This window comes from Sciurus vulgaris, assembly GCF_902686455.1.
Source record: "Sciurus vulgaris genome assembly, chromosome: 3".
Taxonomy (NCBI): Eukaryota; Metazoa; Chordata; class Mammalia; order Rodentia; family Sciuridae; genus Sciurus; species Sciurus vulgaris.
Genome location: NC_136463.1, coordinates 52092848 through 52113633, shown reverse-complemented (window position 1 = coordinate 52113633; position 20786 = coordinate 52092848). Strand labels below are relative to the sequence as shown.

At 47.7% G+C, this 20786-nt stretch overlaps 1 protein-coding gene across 16 annotated transcripts in view; it reads right to left on the bottom strand.

The window, feature by feature from the left end:
• The window catches only part of GAS7 (growth arrest specific 7), a 229584-nt gene that overhangs the window by 19790 nt on the left and 189008 nt on the right, over window positions 1-20786 (bottom strand). For 15 of the 16 annotated variants that reach the window (XM_079134064.1, XM_079134055.1, XM_079134058.1 and 12 more), the window contains 3 exons: window positions 16309-16362; window positions 5438-5527; window positions 2210-2325 (listed from right to left, as the gene is read on the bottom strand). In XM_079134064.1, the coding sequence (XP_078990190.1) occupies window positions 2210-2325; window positions 5438-5527; window positions 16309-16362 (260 nt within the window). Of the gene's footprint in view, window positions 1-2209; window positions 2326-5437; window positions 5528-8637; window positions 14547-16308; window positions 16363-20786 lie in introns of those variants that run through there. The other variant, XM_079134063.1, reaches the window with a different exon arrangement.

Genomic DNA, 20786 nt, shown 5'->3' with positions numbered 1-20786 from the left:
ATGAGCGCTGTCATTTGAGCAGTTCCTGTCAAAAGGCTGGACACACAGAGGCCCTTACGTGAACGAATGCTACTTATGACAGACCGCCAGGGATGGTACATGTGTCTCCTGCCTTCAAGCTTGGAACTCTGATTTTAGACCCTCCCAGATGGCCTCAGCCTCTTAGAAGCAAGAATAGAACATCTCTCTGCCGTCTCCCACCCCAGTGCCTCTAATTGTGAAGTACTGTCAAGGGCACGAGTATTTCCATGGAATCCAGGCAGTGTCCAGAGCTGCAGCCTGGTTCTGCTCCCCTGGGGAGGAAAGCTACCTTGCATAGAGCTTCCAGCTGGTAGACCCTTAACATACTTTCAAGGTGACTCTCTGGGGAGTGTTCTGTGTTAAGTGTGTTGTCAAATGTGCTGCTCACCACCGAAGTGCTCCTTGGAGCCATTGTGGGAGGCAGAAGAGCTGTGTTATGACAACCAGAGCTCGCCAGAGGGAATGGGACCCCAGAGAGCCCCTGGGTCTCCATGCAGTGAGCAGAAAAGCCCGAGGGGCTGCAGTGTTTGCTTCCTGGCCACTCGGGTGTAGACAAGGCGACTGACATCCAGCAGCAGCACTCTGAGTAATAATGGATGCACAATGTGGCACAGAAACTCAATCTCGCTCTTCCTGGCTCTGCTTCACTCTCATCTATACCTCTAGCCAGTCTCTGAGTCTTCCCTCTCAATTCTGTTGCTTCCTCTCCATTCCCTCCACCTTTGCCTCCAGCCCTCGCAGGATTACATGGACTGCCAGCTTGGACCTCCAGACTGTGGCCAAGGTTTCTCAAAAGCAGATCCAACCATGTCACAGTGCCAAGGACATGCCAGGGCAGAGGAGGTGCACCTGCCATCTGCCTCCCAAGTCTCACCTCCAAAACCAGCCTATACCACGTCCATGCCCTACCCTGCTTTCTTCAGCAAAGGCCACAGCAAACCAGGGACCAGGTCCCACCTCTGCACCTAGGCTCTGGCCTCTCCTGGCTCTGAAAAGCACCTGCTTTGTGGGCCGAGGGTGGACTGAGAAAGCTGGAGGAATCTGCATTTCACCTGGTGAGACCGGAATGCCCTGCAATGGCAGAACCCATGTGTTTGCTAACGTTATGCTGCTATGAGCATAAACTTTAGGCCCACTCAGACTTTGGCTTAGACAATACTTTTTCTATTTGCCTATTTTATATTTTTGTTTTCTTGCTCCTGAGCAATGCAGCTTTCCAATTTCCTACCAGTTTAATGGGTCATAAAATAAAGATTTGATTATACAAATAGAAAATAGGCCTCCTAAGGAAAAGGGTGCTTTAAAATGCCAAAACATTATTACCTGATTATGGTTATTATAATAAAATAAAAGAAATATTTTTTAAAAGATACTGCCATTTGCTATAAATATTTCCAGTATGCCTTGGAAATGCTATTTTAAAAATTATGTATATGTGTATATACACACGTGTGAATGGCAGGTATATGGAAATGTGTGGATATGTGAGTGTGTTAGAAGAGTCTCAGAACTTAGGAAGAAAGAGAAGAAGGAACTTCTCTTTCATTTTGCAGCTTTCCTTATTTCTGTTGGATTGAATTTATTGTTTCTTCATCAATGTTCCCAAGTTCTTCAGACAAACTACTGGCATATTCCCTGAAGGCAGCGGGTAGTTCTACATTCCTTGGCCTGAACAGTTTTTGTTTGAAGATGAATTGAAAGGTAACATTCCCCCTTTTGGATTCTGGTGAGGGACAGTGCTTCAAATGAGGACCAGATAGATAAAGGGGTGAAGCAATGGGGGAGACAGTAGGAAGTGGTGGAGATTGCAGCAAAATGGGAACACATGCTCCTTCCACAGGGCACTGCTACTGACCTCCAGTCAATTACTCCATGAGGGATGAGGAGGCTATCAACCCTGTGCCCTCTCAAGAGATGCTAGGTAGCCAGATTTTAATGTAAAACCTACCAGTATTTTTTTTTAAACATTGGTTCAAATCTTCAAAAACACTATACAGGCCAAAGCCACACAACTGATCAGATCTCTCCCAGGCACCATGCATTTGGGACTCCAGTCTCATGTTCTCCTACTGCTAACCAGTCCAAGACTGGTCCTGCAGTGCTGAGTCCCTGCTGACTCCCCTCAGGCCACGAGTTCAAGGTGGGCCCTGTCACCAGTCCCTGCAACTGGGTGGGACCCGGGCTTTACCTCTCTCGGACGAATTCAGACATTTCTTTCTGCATTTGTTTGCCCTTCAGTTGCTTTTGGAGCAGCAGTTCGAACCCCGCCACGGTGCCATTGCCTTGGGGGTCTTTCTTATCAGCCTGGGAAAGAAAAAGAAGCACAAGGTGTTCAAGTGACATCTGGTGCCTGATGTCAAGGAGAATGGCATGCAGGGAAGACAGATTCCAGAAAGCACCCAAATTTGCCTGGCAGCCCTGACCCAGCATAGTGCTGAGCACATAGTAAATGCTCAATTAGTAGTCTTGATTATTAGTTACTTTAAAATCTAAATCAGGACCCGAGGGAGATGGTCAAGACAGTGAAGTGGAAACTAGGATCCAATTAATTTTTGTAAACAAATATTCTTAAAACTTCAAAATGAAATGATCTGTTTTATCTGCACTTCCTCAACCACCTGGTATCCCTTTCTGCTTTTCCCTGCCTATCATGCATCCCGTCATCTGTCCACAAGGCCAGGCTGCTGGAGAACCAACTCACAGAGCCAACCCAGGTCCCTGGCTGTCACCAGGATTAAAACAGTGTCCTCCTGCATTACAGTCTTTCCGTACCAAGAATCCAGGGTTAAATGCTTTGATTCTTAATGGAAGGAATTAAAATGGGTTCTGATATCACAGAGAGGCACACTGGAGGGAACTCTGTCTCAACACCTGGAAAGACCCAGGTTCTCATCTCTGCTCAGTTGTGGGGTGACAAGGTCAGGTTCATCCAATCCTAGGCTGTGCCCCTCCCCTCCACTATACCCCTTAAGATTGAAACAGCTTGCAACTCTAGGATCTCTTTCAGCTCAGACATTTAGGACAGAAGAAGGGAAAGAGGCTGCCGATACTTGCAGAGAACATGAAAGATTTTATGGAGTCTTCCTGATTCTGCCCAGTTGAGATTCCCTTCCATGGTCTCACTGCCCCAAGACCCTCTGGTCGTTCTGCTAACACCTCTCATGACTGGACATCACCCCTCTATGTGGTCAAACCATGTCACCATGGGGCTCTCTTGGTGCTTAAACGTTTCTCCATGTGCACTGGGGATGTGTGCATTTCACTCTGTGAATGTTACCTCTTGATACAAAAGCAAAGAAAAAAATAACCAAAATACTGAGCCCAAATCTGCCTCCCTTCTAGGATAGATATGTTGAATGACTCATGTACTCCAGGGAAAACCAGATAGAGAAAAAGGCTTTAATGACTATTGTTAGCAGAGAGATATTCCTTCCTTTTTCATTTCCTCCCTCCTCCCTTTTTTGAGGTACTGGGGATGAAATCCATGGGTGCTCTATTTCCTGAGCTGCATCCCTTTTTATTTTGAGACAGGGCCTCACTAAGTTGCTCAGGCTGGCCTTGAACTTGAGATCCTTCTGCCTCAGTCTCCCAAGTCACTGGGATTACAGGTGTGTACCTGGTGCCATCGTAAGAGAAATTTCTATTAGAGAGGAAAATACCTTCATGGTTAGGAAAGAAAACCCCCAGAGTAAGCCTCAGAGTTCCCAGAGGGCTGGAATTAAGCTGAGCACCCTGTAGTGTCACACCCTCAGATGCTGCTGACCAGCAGGCAGGGTTACATGCTCCCTCCAACTCCCCAAGGTCCTTGAACACCGTAACACTGAGCTCCAGGCCAGGCTCCCCAAAACCTATTTCCAGGGCTCAAACCCTTCTCCCTTGAGTGGTCTCTTTAGGGGTGAGCTTTGCAAACAGAGCTATGTCTCCCCATCTCTGCCACTGCCACTATTCTTCCAGGTCATCTCCACTCACTCTTAACTTTGCTCCTACCTGCACGATGGATGTAAACCAGATCACATATAGCTCTCTGCTAAGAACCTTCCAGCAGCTCCCTACTGCAAACAGTACAAAACCCTTATAGGGACATATTCAAGTCTTATACACTGACCCCTGCTCCCCCTACTTCTGAGCTCATCTTTCCACATCTGTCTGATGCTAAAACCTGAGCCCTTTTCAAACTGTTTTGTACTAAAACCTCTGCACCTATCCCAGCTCTTGAAGCCACACAGCTGCAGGGATAGAACTGTCCCTACCAGAGGTCAACAGGAATCTTTGGATATCTTCTAAGTATGAATGATTTGGAAGGAAATTTTATAAAAGCATTTTGTCTAGTAATCAGCAGACCTAAAAAAGAATAGATAATACATTTTGCACAGTGGTGAAAAGGAAAGGATTTTATTTATTTACTTTTTCTCAGGGTCTTTGCAAAAGTTCTCTTTGGAGATGTACAATTCAGTAGTTTTTAATATAATTACAAGGCTGTACAATCATCACCACTATCTGATTTCACAATTAGGCAGTCCACTTTTCAAAGTCATTGTGGATTTAAAAAATGCAAATATCTGGGATTGCCCTCTAGAATTTCTGAGGTATAGGACTCTGCATTTACTTTTAAAATTTTTAATTTATTTTAATTGTGGCAAAATACACATAACATTTATCATTTTTACCATTTTTTGTGCAGTTCAGTGACACCAATCACCCTGTTGTACATCTGTCTTCACCATCCACCCACAGAACTATTTCTTTCTGCAAGACTGAAATTCTGTGTCCATCAAGCAATATGCAAAAGTTCTGCAAGCACAGAACATTTAAAGCGGGAGCTCTCTGAACATCTTTGAACCCATCCCTGTTTTGCTGGAAATGGTACTTGTCCAAGGTCACTGACATCAGGTCTGGAGCCCAGATTTATCTACTGAATCTAACTATAGCTCAGTTGGTGCAGTGCTTGCCTTGCAAGCACAAGGCCCTGGGTTCAATCCCCAGCACCACAAAAAACAAACAAACAAAAAACTATGAAGCTAACTTTATTCTGCCTTTGCCCTTTTTTTTTTTTTTTTTTTTGGCAGCCCTGGGGATCAAACCCAGGGCCTCAGGTATGCTAGGAAAGTGCTCTACCCCTGAGCTATGCCCCCAACCCTCTAGTCTGCCTTTGCTGAACATCAAAGAAAATGACCCTTCAGTTAACTGGCATTCTGGTGGGGGTTTCTGTGTTGTCACAAACAAAATCCCTGCTGATTCTTCGAGATTTAAAGAATGATTTAGACTCCAGGAGGGTCTTCAATTCTCATTTCAGATGTCAAACTGACTGCCAGACCTTCAGGCTTCAACAAGAAAGGCCCCTCCACTTTGGGCTCAAGAGCCCTCCCAGGTGTGCACTCCTGGTTATTGGAGCCACAGAAACTGAGGCAGCACGTACCCAGAAGTAGTCACAGTAGCTCCACTCAGTTGGCTTCAGCAGCTGCTGTTCAGGCATTGTGTCTGGGTGAGGGAATGTCACGCAATTTATCTGGAGGGTGCAGAATAAAAAGAAAATTACTTCATTAGAGGCTGGGAAAAGTGGGAAAGGCCTTACTCCCTGGACAGAGCAAGAGGTCTCCCTTGGGTCGAGGTTGATGGAGCATGCATAGGTATCTTCAGATGCTCCGGTGCAAGGAGGCATTCATGCAAACCCCAGGGATGGGAAATCAGGGCAAACTCCTTGGAGGGCAGTTTAATAGAACTGATCGCATTGCAAATATCTAGATCCTTCCACCTAGCAATTGCACTTCCAGGAGTCTGTGCTGCAGATATGTTCATTCCTGTGCACTGAGACATACATGCATGGTTTTCATTACAATGCTATTAATGGAAGCAAAAGGTCACATCACAACTCCATGGTCCATCAGTGGGGGAACAGGTAAGCAAATTATGAGAATGAAAGATCCATTAAAGCTGTATTCATGGCAAAAAATAGTGATAAAGTTCTTATATATTGATAAGGGAAGTGTACCAGGACATACTCTTATGTGGGAGAAAAAAAGCAAGGTATAGAATAGTATTCCATTTGTATTAAAAAATGGGGGGTATAAGCATATTTGGCGACTTCTGTGCAGAATACTTCTGGAAAGTGATGAAATGATTTGCTCCCAAGGAATGAATGGTGTTGGTGAGGGTCAGAGGTGAGACATTATTTCAAGATACATATTATATGAACTACTGTAGTACAAAATTATAATCCAGGCGTTCACTTGAGGTTGGCCCTTGCCAAGGGGAGTGAGGTGCAGAAGTTTTGGGGTTATCTCAGAGTTTTTTCTGCCCAAGCATGTTGGAGGTGTCCCTGTGCTGTGAAAGCAGCTTTGTTCCTGCTTATGTGGCTTTAAGCCCTGGATCCTCCTTTTCCTATTGGAGATGGTTAATTTGTTTTCTCTGAGAATAAGCCCTGAGTCATATCACTGGCGCTTTTTTTTTGCAGCCCAAATACCTGCAAGGAGAAATTTTGGATGTTAAAGGGAACAGCTGTGCAGGAAACCCACGATTTGGGGGACAGTATGCAAACTCTGACGCCAGGCAGGGCATGCTAACCAGTGAGGTATCCGTGTCAAGGAAAGTGCAGCTTGGAAGGAAGGGGAAGAAGCTCCTGCCCTGAGTGAGGACCAGGGTCCATGGAGAGGCCTCTGAAGGGCAGATTCACAAATAAGAGGAGGACAGGAGTCCAGTATTACCCAACGATGTGAGGACTCAAGAGAGGCTGGAATTCACGGTTTTTATATGAACTGTCTCAATTGTTAAGTGTTGGCCATTCAGTCAAAGCTTGTAACAATAAAAACAACACTGTAAGTCCATCAGACTCCTCTGTCAGCTGAATCAGGCCCAGGCATGACCAGACATGACCTCTAGTTCAGGGACTCAAGGGCAATTGGAAGTTAATCTACCTCCCTCCCACCCTAGCAGCCAGGAACACAGGTCTCACTTGCTGTCCTATGAGAAGAGCTGGGGATAAGTCCTAGCCAAAGGGAGGAGCCCCTCCTGGATACTGATATCTAGTAAGATAAGGTAGGGGTTTCCACTCTGGAGACAGCACAGGCTCAGGGATGACCCAGAGAACTCTGGAGATGGGCAGCACTGTATTCTACCAAGGTCAGGATCAAGGTGGGTCCTCAAGATTCTGGAGTTGGGGAACTTTCTCCCAAAGCTACATACCCAAGGTAGCCCTGGCTAGTAGCGGCCTGCTGGTTAGCCTCTCATGCCCAGCCTCAGGAGACGGTCTTCCCACAAACACACCACACTGTGTCCAGAGGTGAGTCCTTTCCATGGGTCTCAAAAACCACCTGTCCAGCAGGTGTTACTTGGTGCAATCAAGAAAACAAGGGATGGATCTGGAACTTCCACATATTCCTTATTTTGTGTTCCAGCAATTCTGATTACAACATATAATGGTGATCACAGTCTACCTTTATTTTGCTTCATAATGGATCCCATGAAAATTTTAATAGAACTTAATGCTATGAGAACTATGATTTCAAGTAAACTGGGCATTAAAAATCATAGAACTAGCTGGATGCAGTGGTGAACACTGTAATCCTGTAATCCCAGCAACATGAGAGGCTGAGGCAGGAGGATCGATTGAAAGTTCAAGACCAGCATTGGCAATTTAGCAAGATCCTGTCCCCCCCCAAAATATGGAAAAGTACCAGAGATTAGCTCTGTGAAGAGTGCCCCAGGTTCAATCCCCAGTACTGGGATCAGGGTGGGGGAAGGGAACTAGCAGGTTGAAGGTATACTCTCCCTCAATATTCAGGGGTGATTGGTTCCAGAACCCCTGATAATAGCAAAATTCATGAATATTCAGGTCTCTTATTGGTAAAGAATAATAAGAAACAGTTTGTACACGTTCAATACAGATGAAATTTTTTAAGAAGTATCTTCAATCCACAGTTGGTTAAATCTGCAGATGTGGATCCTGAAGATACAGAGGCTGTCTGTACTCAGAAGCGAATATAAATGCCTTCTAAAATACCCCTTCCCCTCTTCCTTCCTCTTTTCTTACCCAAACTGCTCTTGGCCTGAACCTTTCCTTGGGGAAATATCTTCCTACAAAGGAAAAACTTTACCATGAGAGGCAACTTGACCAGAGGTTGGTCAGCAATAGGAAGGGGAAATGGTTCTTGCTCAGCCTTCCCCAGAAGATGACCCACCCTCAGAGAAAGAACAGGACCCAGGATGCCAACACCAGGATGCCCATGAAGACAGATCCCATTAGCCTGAAGCGGAGATGATACCAGAAACAGCCCCTCAATGACAAATTCCAGCTGACTCCAAGCCCAACTATCTGAAAGTCCTCTGACCCTTCCCAAGCCCCCCTCAGTTCCTGTTTTGTCTTAAGAGCCAAGGGGGAGTGTGCTTTGGAGTCACCTGGAAGGTTTGTTAAAACACAATTGCTGAGTCCCAATCTCATAATATTTAATTCAGGAGGTCTGGGTGAGGCCCAAGCTCCCAGGATTTGTAATGGTCCAGGGACCACACTATAAGAAGCAGCATTCATGACCCATGCTGAGGGCTTTGTGACCACCAAAATGGAAGACACAAAGACGGATGAGCCCCAGAGCCCCACTCTCAAAATTCTATGTGGTTTCTTACCATCTTCTCTGTGTGGTCACCTTTATTTTCAAAATTATATATTTTGTCTTCATTGCCTGAAGTTCTGTCTTCCAAGTGGTCTCCTCTGTTGGTGCTACTTTTCATTGAATTTTTATTTTGCTTTATTGATTCTTTCATTTCAAAGATTTCTTCTAGATTTCTTCTCAGGATCTTTATCTTTTTCTTTAAGATATCATCCATCTCCTGAAACATAGCTCTGATTTCACTCTTTATATCCTCCTTAAAGTCGTGAAGCAGTTTTACTAAGTATATTCTGAACTCCTTCTCTGACATTTCTTCTACTGGTTTGTCAATGGAGTCTATAATTGGAGCATCCTGGTTTGTTTGGAGTGCTTTGTTCCCTTTTGTTTTCATTTTGTTTGTGTGTCTTCCCATTTAGTCATGGGGATCTGAGGGAGTACAGTTTCTACCCTGTAGATTTATAGTATCCCTGAAGGTTTCCAGTACCTCACCTTTAAGGGGAAGACCAATATTAACACCAACTAATGCAAACAACATACAGCCTCAAACTAAATAGCTCCTATTAAGACATCTACAGTTTTGTGGCATACACAGAAATGATGTATTCAACTATTGTCTAGAATATAAACAGTAAGTTTGCAAAAGGGGTTTACAATTTCTACTGGTGGACAAAGAGAAAACAAGTGGTGTAGGATGGGATGTTTATGAGGAAGAAAAGATAGAAATAAAAATTACTATAGGAAGAATGAAAGAGGAATTAATAGAGGTTGGCTGTTAGCAGGAGGGAAGAGAGAAAGAATCCAGGGAAACAAGTAAATGAGAGGAAAATATGTATAAAGGAAAAAAAAAGTAAAAATAAACAAATATACAACAAAACTGTAATATACTATTCAGACATCCCAGTTCTCAATGAACTGATGCATGAAAAATACTTGGTTTCAAAAGATAGAGATATGAGAGAGAAGGAAAAAAAAAAGGGATCTTAATGGAAAATTGATCGCTTCAGCTTCCCTACTCTGTCGATAGGTGGGGGTTGTCTGGAGTTTGATGGTAGCTTTACCCTCAGGATAGTGAGGGTTTCTAGGGTGGGAGGAGTGGACTTGGAAGTGAGATATAGCAATTGATGGTCCACGTTGGAAGACTGCACACCAGGAGTCTCTTTTCTGTTCCCCTCAAGCGATGTAGGAGCCTGATCTTAGACCCTTACGTAACCTGCAGACCCCACAATTCCTGGTCTCTGATATAGTCTCCAAAATCTCTCCCACCCCCACCTTTTTGAGCTCCTGGTCAGGCACCTCTCCCCCAGAGGTCCTGAGCAAGACCTGTTATGTCTGGGGCTGGTCGGCCACGTAGCAGCAAGTGATGGGCTCGTTTGGGGGCTAGGGAGGGGTTGGGTGACTGTGGATTGGGGAGCTGGAGATCCCTCCTGGGTGCCCGGCCAAGGCTAGACCTGGTGGGACCCGGGGATCAGGGGATGGGACTGGGGAGGGGTTGGAGACTCCATCTATCCCTGAGCATTTCAGGACTGGCGGAGCTAGGGTGAACCCACTTTCTTCAGCCTCTCCATCCAGTGTTCCCTGGGTGAAATGCTCCCAGATTCTGACTTTCCACTAGATTGCTAGGCTCAGACACGCCCCCGCAGACCTAGCTGCAAACTCACAAATCTGGGTTTGGGTTTCGAAGGCTCCGCCACACGGCAGTCCCAAGATGGCTCCTGGATGGCAGACGACCGAAGAGCTCCAGTGGAGAGCGAAGGATAAGGAAATAGGCCCCAGGGAGGAACCTCCCTACCTGCCCTCCAGCCCCGTCCTAAATAAACCCCTCCACCCTGCCAAAAGGCCCGCCCAAAGTAACTGACTCCTCCCTTGACCTGGCTCTGCTAAGGCCCTATAAAACCCAGACCCTCATGGGGTCTTCCATCATTTTACCCCCTGTGCCCCTCTGGTGCCTGGCTGCTTGACTCTGCTGCTTAAAAAGGGCCTCGCGCTTATCCGCTGAGGTCTGTTCCCGTTTTGGTCATTTGCGCTTCAGAGAGGTTCCTCCTTCCTTTTTTTTTTATATCCAACTAATGAGTCAAGCAGTCCATGGTTCAGCTAGGGCAAACCTGAAAAATCCCAGGATTTTTCACTCTAAGCCTCAGGGAGATGTGGTGTTCCAACTGTTTGAGTTCCGGGTAGCTGAGCCAGGAGAAAAGCTGCCTTGCCTTGCACTGTAACGCCATCTTGTTTCCTAAAATCCTGATTCCAGAGAGATGCCTAGTTGGAAACTAGAAGGGTCAGGGGTCTAGAAGGTGAGGGGTTCCTCCAAAAGCCCTGTAGCAACCAGGGAAGGACAGCTGGCTGGATTGGGGGACAGGAGTGAAGACAGGAAAGTGGGGGTGACTCAGGACTTATCCTTGCTGCTTATGCCACTCTGTGAGGCCATCAATTTGGGGATGGCCTGGCTAGGAGCCCCACTCGGGTTTCAGGATTTCTCATGCCCAGCTAGTCCCTAAGGACTTCCCTGCACCCCGTGGTGGGCATCTGGAGGACTGCACCTCACTGGCCTCCTGGGAGGTGTGCTGCTGACTTTGGGTGTTCCTGGGGAGCCGTTATCAGGCACCTGGTCAAGAGCTTTGCTTCCATTCTCATTTCACCTTTCCAACAACCCTATAGGCAGGGAACTATGAGAACTTTATATGACAAAGCTGATGATCACAGAAGGGAAATATTTGAATCCAGATCCAGCCGCGCTTTGAGGGACCATGTGCTCATCCACTTTCTCCATGTTTTTTGAATGGCTATTCAGTGCCACAGGCCATGACAGATCCTCCCACCACCTGCATGCGCACATTCGTGATGTTTCTCACTACACATTTCTCTTCTTTAATAGCCTGACTCCTAGAGGAGGGAGTCCATCTTTTCCCTGCAGTTTCCCTTGGGTCTGGCACAGCATCAGGCACACAGTGGGTGCCCCATAAATGTTTCTTAGTGCGATGAGACTAGTGATGTAAAGGTACAGCGTCTGCCCTCAACAGTTTGATGGTAAGTCACTGTGATTCTTTGGGATGAATTTTCCACTGGGCTAAGCATAGGGTGCTGAGGCTACCGGAAGGGCCAGGGATCTGGATGGGGGAATATTAGAGGCTGTGACCACTGGAGGGGAGGAGGCTGTGCAGCGACCCTGGTGAGTTCATAATGATGGCTCAGCAGTATAGGAAAGGGGAGATAAGAGATGAATCTGGAAATGCCTAGGAGATAAACTTAACAGCACCGTGAAGTTGATTCAGTGACTGTTACCCAGGAGTGATTTTGCCCACACCCCAGGGGACATCTGGCAATGTGAGGACATTTTTGGTTGTGCTATTGGCATCTGGTGGGTAGGGGCCAGGGCTTCTGAGAAACAATTGATAGTACACAGAACAACCCCCCACAACAAATAGCAACATGTTAACAGTGCCGAGGCTGACAAACCTCTAGGTGCCCCGTCTGGGTGAAGAGTGTTCCCATCCACTGGGACACGGAAATGGGGGGGTAGAGCCGTGGCCTCAGAGAGAAGGAGGCGGCAGCAGCGGAGGGGTATGGTGAGAGCTGTATGGTGTGCGCATGTCCAGGAAGCAACCAGAGCTGAAATGCCCACTCAGTCACAGATGAGGAAACTGAGGCACAGAGAGGCACATGCTCCAGCCACTGCCTTGGGGCTGAAGAGTGGCAGAGCAGGGTGCAGAACTGGCTTCCTAGGTCCTGGGCCACTACTTCCACTTGAGCTACTTGCTCTGACCTGTGACCTAAAGCCCCGGCTGGTACCCCAGGATCAGAAGGGCTGGCAGGACCTTAAGGCTCCACCTAGCAGGGCCACAAGTCCCAAACAGGAAAGCAAGTCAGGGCTCTCCCTATAGAAACTTCCATGCGTGGACTTCTGATCCTTCCTGGGTGACATTTTCCAGGCAGTTGATAGCAGGGTCCAGCTACACCTCTCCCAGAGCCTCTTAGAACAGGAAGAGCTTCAATGCCATCTTGTACCTTGCATACACTGGAGATGATCTAAGGAGCTGCTTTCTGTTTAACAATAGCTAAGAATATGACAGCCACCTTCCTAAGTGCTTCATTACATTAACTCACGAAATCCCCAACAGGTGCTGCTGTTGGCCCCATCTCACAGACAAGTAAACTGAAGCACAGAAACAATAAGTTATTTTACACAACATCACTCAGCTTTTGTGTACTGTGGAGCAGGGTCTGAATCCAGGTGATCTGGTCCAGATTCCTGGCACCTAACCCTGGCCACATGACCTCTTCAATCCACAGAGGAGGTCAAGCAGGAAGGGAAATTTAACAGGGAGTCAGAGAGAGACGTGCCCCTCAGAGGACTGGGAATGAGAAGTTACAGAGGCCACTCGCAACCTCCCCTCCCCTGAGATCCCCAGCATTGACCAGCTTCACCTTCATGCTAGTACCAATGCTGCTCTCTCCAACCCTCAGAGGAATGGAGGGGTACTCCCTGCCCTGCCTCAGCTGCCGGGGTGTTCAGTGCAGCTGGCAGTCCTGCCAGGGCAGACAAACCCACAAGGGCTGCCCTCCAGGAACTCTGGGGATGCCGAGGGGGCTGCAGCTGGCCCTGGGTGAGAACTGCTCAACACAAGCATGGCCCACCTGAAGGGCTCATGTGAGCAGGGGGCTGTACTGGAGAAGAGAGGCAGCCTGTCTGAGCAGCCTGCCTGTAGACTGACGGAACACAGCTTGACAACCAAGGGCTCCAGCGGAGCGGACTCTGAATATTCCCCCAGGAGGGAAGCTGACCCAGGAGGTGGGGGAGAGCGGGGCTCTGGGTGAACAGAGGAGGACCACAAGGGCTCATCTCCAGGCCCCTAGCTCCCAACCAGGGCTCTGTGGCTTTAGATGGGCTATGCTGGGGAGCCAAGGCTGAGGATCACAAGAGTCCCCAAATGCTCTTTCCAGGAGAGAATATGGTCATGGGGCTCTGCTGTCCTCTTTACTGGAGTCCTCAAGATTTGGACATGACATACTTGTGCCCAGAGCTCTGAGCTGCCATTAGTACCCGTCACTCCCAATCAAACACCCTGCTCCACCTGCCAGTCCAACATTGCTGACAGGAGGGACGAGAGCCAGGCGAGGCTGCCAGCCCCTGCCTGCTGCTGCCAGGCCACCCACGTGTCTACCCATTTGAAACCAGCTCCAGGCTACGGAGCTTCAGAATCAAGCTCCGTTCTTGCTCCTCAGTCATGGACATACCACCCTTTGCTGCCCAGGCCTGGAAATGCCTGCTCCTTAGAATCAGACAGCACAGGAAGTTGCTCACCTCATCTCCACATGCCAAGGAGTGGGAAGCTCATGTCCCAGCCTCCTAGGAAATAGGGCCATCCTTTCCTTTTGAGCATCTTCTCCTGCAGAAGCCCTGAGTTCTGCAGGATCAAAGCCCAGAGTGAGAGGCTGGGCACAGGGAGAGAGCACTGGGTTGGGGAAAGAGCAGCAGTATAGCAGTCTTCAGCTGGAGACACACAGGACAGAGGTGGCCAGTGATGGGCTGGGAGGCTTCCTGCGCTGGTGGCTGGGAGACTCTGCTCCTCACTCACTCTGGGACCCTTGACCAGCCCCATGACCTTCTCCCCAGGGCTTTGTTCAGTATCCCCAGCAACAGTTTTTCAAGGCAGGAGTGTTTATTTAAAAGCTCTGGAGGTGTTGGTGAAAATGCAGAATTTTCCGGCTTGGCATCAGAGAGACCCACCATAGGCCTGGATACCTTTCAGGAATCTGCAATTTAAATAAGTATCTCGGAGGCCTTGAATGCCCACCACATGTCACCGGCCATTTCCTGAGAAGCACTGACGTAGGTCAGTGGGAAGGAACAGAGGAGGCACCGAGCAGGGAAGGACAAGGTGTGCCATTCTGAGGAAGGTTCAGGGCCACACTCAGCCCACTGACACAGCTTGAAGCTCTGGATGAAAGACAGCCTGGCAGGTGCCCCACCACATGGCCTGGGCACCGTCACTACAGGTCTTTAGGACACCTGTGGCCAGCATAACACTCGTTCTTCATTTCTCCCACTTTTTTTGGGTCTAGAATTCTAAAATGAGGCCTCCCCCCATGTTTTCCTCATCCTCCTTTCCTCCTATTCTGGGAGACTCTGGGGGATCCTCTGCTTTGCCCTGGCATTCTGGGGCATCTGGTGATAATTTTGAACATGGAGGCTATACCCTCTGTAAGTTTGCACCTGGGGTCTGTCCATGTCCTGCCTGGCCTCAGCAGCTCCTCCAGTAACAGGAAGGCTGCGCAGGCCCGCAGTTCCAGCAGGCTCAGCCTCTCTGCCTCTGCCCAGCACTCTGGAAACAGAGGGAGGTAGGTCAAGAGGGACTGAGACCTGAGAAACCAGGCTGGCTCCAGAAGCGCACTGACGCTGGGCAAGAGCAGAGTGTTGAATCCTGATGCTTTCTGCTGGGCGACCTTGGGTGAAGTGCCACTCCACACCTCAGCTTCCTCATCTGTAACAGGGTAGTATCACACTTGTGTGTACAGGACACTTTCTATGTGCCAGGCTCTGCTATAGGTGCTCTGCATAAACAGACCCATTCAGTCCTTATCCCATCCCTATGTCTCAGGAGCCCCCAAGTCCCTATTTCATTGAGGTGGACACTGAGTCACTTGCCCCAGCTGTTGCACAGCCTTTAAGTGACATAAGTGACACTCTGGCTTCAGAGTTCAGGTCCATAATCACTCTACTATATTGATTCTATTTACTACACCTCACATAGCTAGTAGGCAAAATAAGTCAATTGGAACATTGTTTATGTGTTATAAATGCACATAAAGGCTATTAGTATGTTTGTTTTTATTGTTTGCCTAACTCTTTTTCCTGCAAAGTAGAATCCTTCATCCTGCAGAGGCCAGGGAAATGCATCCACTCCTGGTTTGATCTCCATGGGGGTGGTCAAAATGGCTTGGAATGGTGTGAGATGGAGCCCAAGAGAGTAATCCCCTGTCTCCGATGCCCTGGCACTTGTGAAGACAGCACACCTAGGATCTCACTTCTCAAGACTTTGAGCTGTGGGCTGTTTGAGGAGCTGGACAGCTCCCCTCCCCACAGGGAGAGTCCTCGCCCATGTCCAGCTCCTCAGTTCAGCACAGAGCTGAGATGGGGAGGTGGGGGAGGGGCTCCCACTGGGTCTCCACATGGGCACTCAGTGGGCTTTTGGAAGAGTCCTGGGGGGCAGACTGGTCCAGCTAGGAGGAAGCTGCCTGCTTCTCATTAGGAACTCTCAGGAACTCTATTCTTAGGGTGCTTTCTCTTGCTTTTAACTTTGACATCTTCCAGAAGTTTCCCTGCACAAAAGCAACCCTGCCGTGGCTGTAATTTGCATGTCACATCACTTGCACACAGCATGGTCCACCCCCTTCAACCTACTCCCGCACGCGTACCTTCCCCTGCCCTCCCCACAGAAATGGCTTCTGCATCATCCCACAGCCCTCCCCCCACTCCTTTACCAAGGGAGAAGCAGGGAAATGTGAAATGGACAGAAGAAGGGAAAGTGGGCTGGGGAACTTCAGCTAAATCCAAGCTTTTGGAACTTCCCCGTTTTCAGGCTGGGCATCACTTTGGCTTGGCGGTCCACGTTGCCATAGCAACAGACCAGCTGTGGTCAAATGCCCCGGCCTGCAGCCCAAACCTGGGAGCACCCCGCGGGAAGCCACTTACTGTGATGGTGTTTTCCTTGCTCTGCTTTTTGCCTGGTGACAAGGATCCCAGGTTCTGGGGAGAGAAGTAAGAAACATCGTCAAAGCTGTTCTCCATATTGGACTATTTTTTTCCCCCATTCAGGTTCCCTGAGGGTGGAGGGATTGGTGAAAAGCCCTGAGCTGGGGAAGTTCAGGGATGCTCAGCCTGCTGTTAACTCCCAGTCACCACGCTCTGGGCCAGGCACAAAGGAAAATTCCTGAGAGCACACGCTGCTCCTGTGCCCGGCTCTCAGGCTACAGGCAAAGTGGATGAAGCCTCCTGCATAGACTACGAGAAAATTGTTCCAAACCAGGTCTCCCCTCCTCTCATTCTGTGATTTGGGGAGTTAACCCCTCCGCTGCCCTCTGCTGGTAACTGGTTCCGCGTGCCGCTCACTGCTGGTGTGGCAGAATCCACTGGGGAGTGAAGAGTTAAAGTGGATGGTACTGAGGACCTCCTGGCACTGAGGACTCAGCACATGACACGTTATTCAGAAACCTCCAGGTCTAAAATATCAAACCCTAAACACATAACGTGCACAGGGGCGCTGCTCAGTCACTTCTGCGACTTGATGCTCTCTCAAGCTCATGAGCCGGGAGGAATGTCTGAAAAGAACCGAGCGATAGTTTTTGGACTGTCTTTTTGTTTTCCCTTTTGCCAGAAAGAAAACCAGGGTCCCAAGTAGCTTTGAGCCCACAAGTCCTCAGCAGCTTGCAAAAGTTTTAGGATTGTGCTGAGAGGAAAAATTAAAGGTTGCCAGTTAAGAACCTAGGACCCTAAAGAAAACCTTTGGTCCTGGGTCTCAGTTGTTCCACTAGCAATTGCATTTGGAACTCAACACTAGAAGTCTCCAGGCAAGACCTGCAGTGTCCCTGTCCTGAGTCACACAGTGACCTGGGAAGTTGCTTACTCTAAGGCATTGTGGGTAGCCATCCTCTGGACATCCTAGGGCTGAGACTGAGACTTACCCTATCTTTGGGCAAGTATAACAAAGTGTCTGTCATTTTTAATAGGTCAGAAAAGCATAGTGGGGCTTCTCTAGGGAGCCTCAAAGAAACTGGCAGCCCCACCTGCAGGCCAGCACAACCCTGGACCACCTGGTCAGATGAGCATGTGCAGGAGGGTGTCAGCCCCAGCCTCAGGAGCCCATCTGTGACATAGGCAAAGGGGACTTCAGCGAGACCCTGGCTGTGCTCCATTTTGACTGCTATGCAATCCTACTTGGGCTGCTTAATAAAGTCAACTCATGAAAACTGATATCCTAAGAGTGCTTGGTGCAAAGGAACCTTAAGGACTACCCATTTCACAGATAAGAAATTTTTTACTGGCTTTGAGACTCCAGTCAAGAAATTTGACCTCTTTGAGTCTCTGTTTTGCCATCTACATAATGGATCATCATCACCGGTCCTCAAACTTTGAGATGTATCAGAATTCACTGCTCAAAATAGAGTCCCAACTTCATCTCCCAGAGCTATTGCTTCAGCAGGTCAGTCTCAGGTGGGGCCAGCTCCTTTCCTACACAATCTGAAGACTTCACTTGGAGTTAGGCTGATCTGGATCAACTTTCTGTTGCTTTATCCCAGCATCCCTACTTAGGGTTACTGCCTGGCCACCCCAAAAGGCTCTGGAGCCATGTCAAACTTGTGGTCAACTATAGCTTCTGTAGACATTTTAAAGGCACCAACCCATCCAGCAGTCTCACCCTGTACCCTCCCATGCTATTAGGGCACTTGCCAAAACTGCCCAAGGAAGAAGGCAGATAGGCCACATAGCAGGAGCCCCAGGTGATTCCATGAAGGAGAAGAGACAAGGGCAGAAGTCTCTCCACAGGTTCTCTTATGCAGACACTGGCCAAGCACATACATGCCACGGAGGTGCGCTTGGGGCTGATTTTATGGTCTGCAATCTCTCTGTCATGGAATAACTTTACATTACCACCATTACGACTGCAACTCACCAGGCAGCAACTGGTGCCCCAGCAGCCTCAGCTATAGTCTTTGAGTTTACATATGGATGCCATAATGACAGGAATGCGGAGAAGGATGAGGAAGATAACCAGGGGGAGGGAACACACTGCAAGAGCCACCATCTTGCTTGTTATGGCAGGTCCCAGATTTGATATCTGACATGCTCAATCTAATTTAATCCTACACCCCAGCAAGTTGCATGGCTTCTCATCTGTTTTCCAGATCATGATATTGAGGCTTGCAGAAGCTACATCATCCAGGGTCACAAGGCTAGTAAATAGACCAGTGGAAATTGGAAACTAAGCCTGCATAATTCTTTCCTCTATCTTCTGCCATTTCTCTGCTTTGAGACCTGAGACAGTATCTTGTTTTCCAAATGCCTTCGCAGTGGGGGTGCAGGAAAAGATCTCCATCACCCATGAGCATTTATTTTGGGACCACACGTACAAGACTCTGTGGAATGAGATCGGACACCTCCTCCCTATAACTTGGACCAGGACAGGAATACAAATCATGCACCTAAGTGTGGGAGTCAAAACTCACCTGATTTCTACCCTGTCAGCTGTGTATCACTTCAGCCAGCGTGGATCAGGTGTCAGGGGATGCCCTAGGCCACATTGGACTCCGTGTTTGCCACTGATGATCTGTGTCTATTTATTCCAATTTCACACACGTGTCCATGCATCACATACATGCATCATCATGGCTGTGTGTACATACATACATACATACATATGCACATGACATACACACCACCCCACCTTGTAGTACTCCATGGAGAGGACCCAGAGGAATAACCCCTGCACCACAGTGAAAACAGCAGCTACAGCTTGGTTTCTAATACTTTCTATTTAAATGAGCCCGTTTCTTAGAAAAATGACTAATTCCAAATACAAGGTAGACCTGGAACATCTTATTGTGCAAGGAGGTAAGAAAATACACAATGATAAAATAAAGAGACACAGGAACCAGTTGGAAGGGACTCCCAACGGCCATGTTTAGGCACCTTTGAGCAGGACGATGAATGACTTCAATGATAACTCCGAAGTGGGAGGAGGGAACCTTCCTTCAGAAGAATGCCAATCAAAATCATAAGGAATGAGAAGACCACCATTCAGAAACCCCAATGTCAAAAGGAGTTAAGGCCAGGATCATTATGGATGGTCAAAGCACTCGATGAGAAGAGTGTTGGGGAACGGGATGGTCACTGTATATCACCCCAGCACTCCATAGGTTACTGACATATTAGAAAGGGAAAATAAACCCCCGCAAAAGAGAAGTCTGGTCATCACCATGTTAACCAAGAGCTCAAACTCAGCCTCTCCACTGGGGTGCAAGCCTGGGCGGTGCCTCCCTCTAAGATGTAATAAGAACTCCGCGTGCCCTACATGGCTCCCTCGCCCTATCCACCTAACCTGGATCTAAGAAAAAGACAATTAGATCAGGAATGTAGGTCGTTCTGTGAGCCAACTGACCTGAACTCTTCAAAAAATAGACTAAAAGCCAATGGAGGAAAGACAAAGGAAAAAATGTGTTAGGGACCCATCTCGATGAAGAGAGATTAAAGTGAGGATAATAGATAAAATGGTCCAGCCATACGATGGATATTATCCAGCCACAGGAATGAAGGTCTGACCTGCGCTACAACACAGACCTCCCTCGAAAACACTATGAGTGAAAGAAGCCAGCGCCAGGGGACCGCAAACAGCATGATTCCACGTACATGAAATGTCCAGAATAGGAACATCCACAGAGACAGAAAGTGGAACAGCGGTTGCCTAAGGCTTGGGGGGATGTTCTCTGTGATGATGAAGATGTTTTAAGATTCATTGTGATTTTGGTTGTACAACTCTGTAAATACATGAAAAAGTCCACTGAATTGTGTTATAAATGAGTGAATTGTAGCCAGGTGCAGTGGTGCATGCTGTAATCCCAGCAACTCAGGAGGCCGAGGCAGGAAGATTACAAGTTCAAGGCCAGCCTCAGCAACTTAGCAAGACCTCATCTCAATAGCAAGACCTCATCTCAAAAAAAAAAAAAAAAAAAAAAAAAAAGGACTGAGGATGTGGCTCAGTGGTAAAGTACCCCTGAGTTAAATCTTCAGTATCAAAATAATAATAATGATAATAATAATAATAATAGGTGCATTATACTGTAAGTTATAACTCAACAAAGCTGTTTTTGAGAGAGACAGAGAGAGACAGGCTAAAGAGAGAGTAACCAATATGCCCACAGGGGAAATGGATCCTGGATTGGGGAGAAGAGCAGACTATTAAAAAAGGCATCTGGGGACAACTGGGGAATTTGTGTATAGGCTTAGTACACACATATATATTTTCTTAAATGTTATAATGGTCTTATGATGTCTTTCCCCATTGAGATGCATTCTGAAGTATTTAAATTTAAAACAACATGCCAAGAATTTGCTTTAAAAACCGGGGAGAGGCATTAGGGGTGCAGATGGGAGCATAAACGATATGGGATTAACAA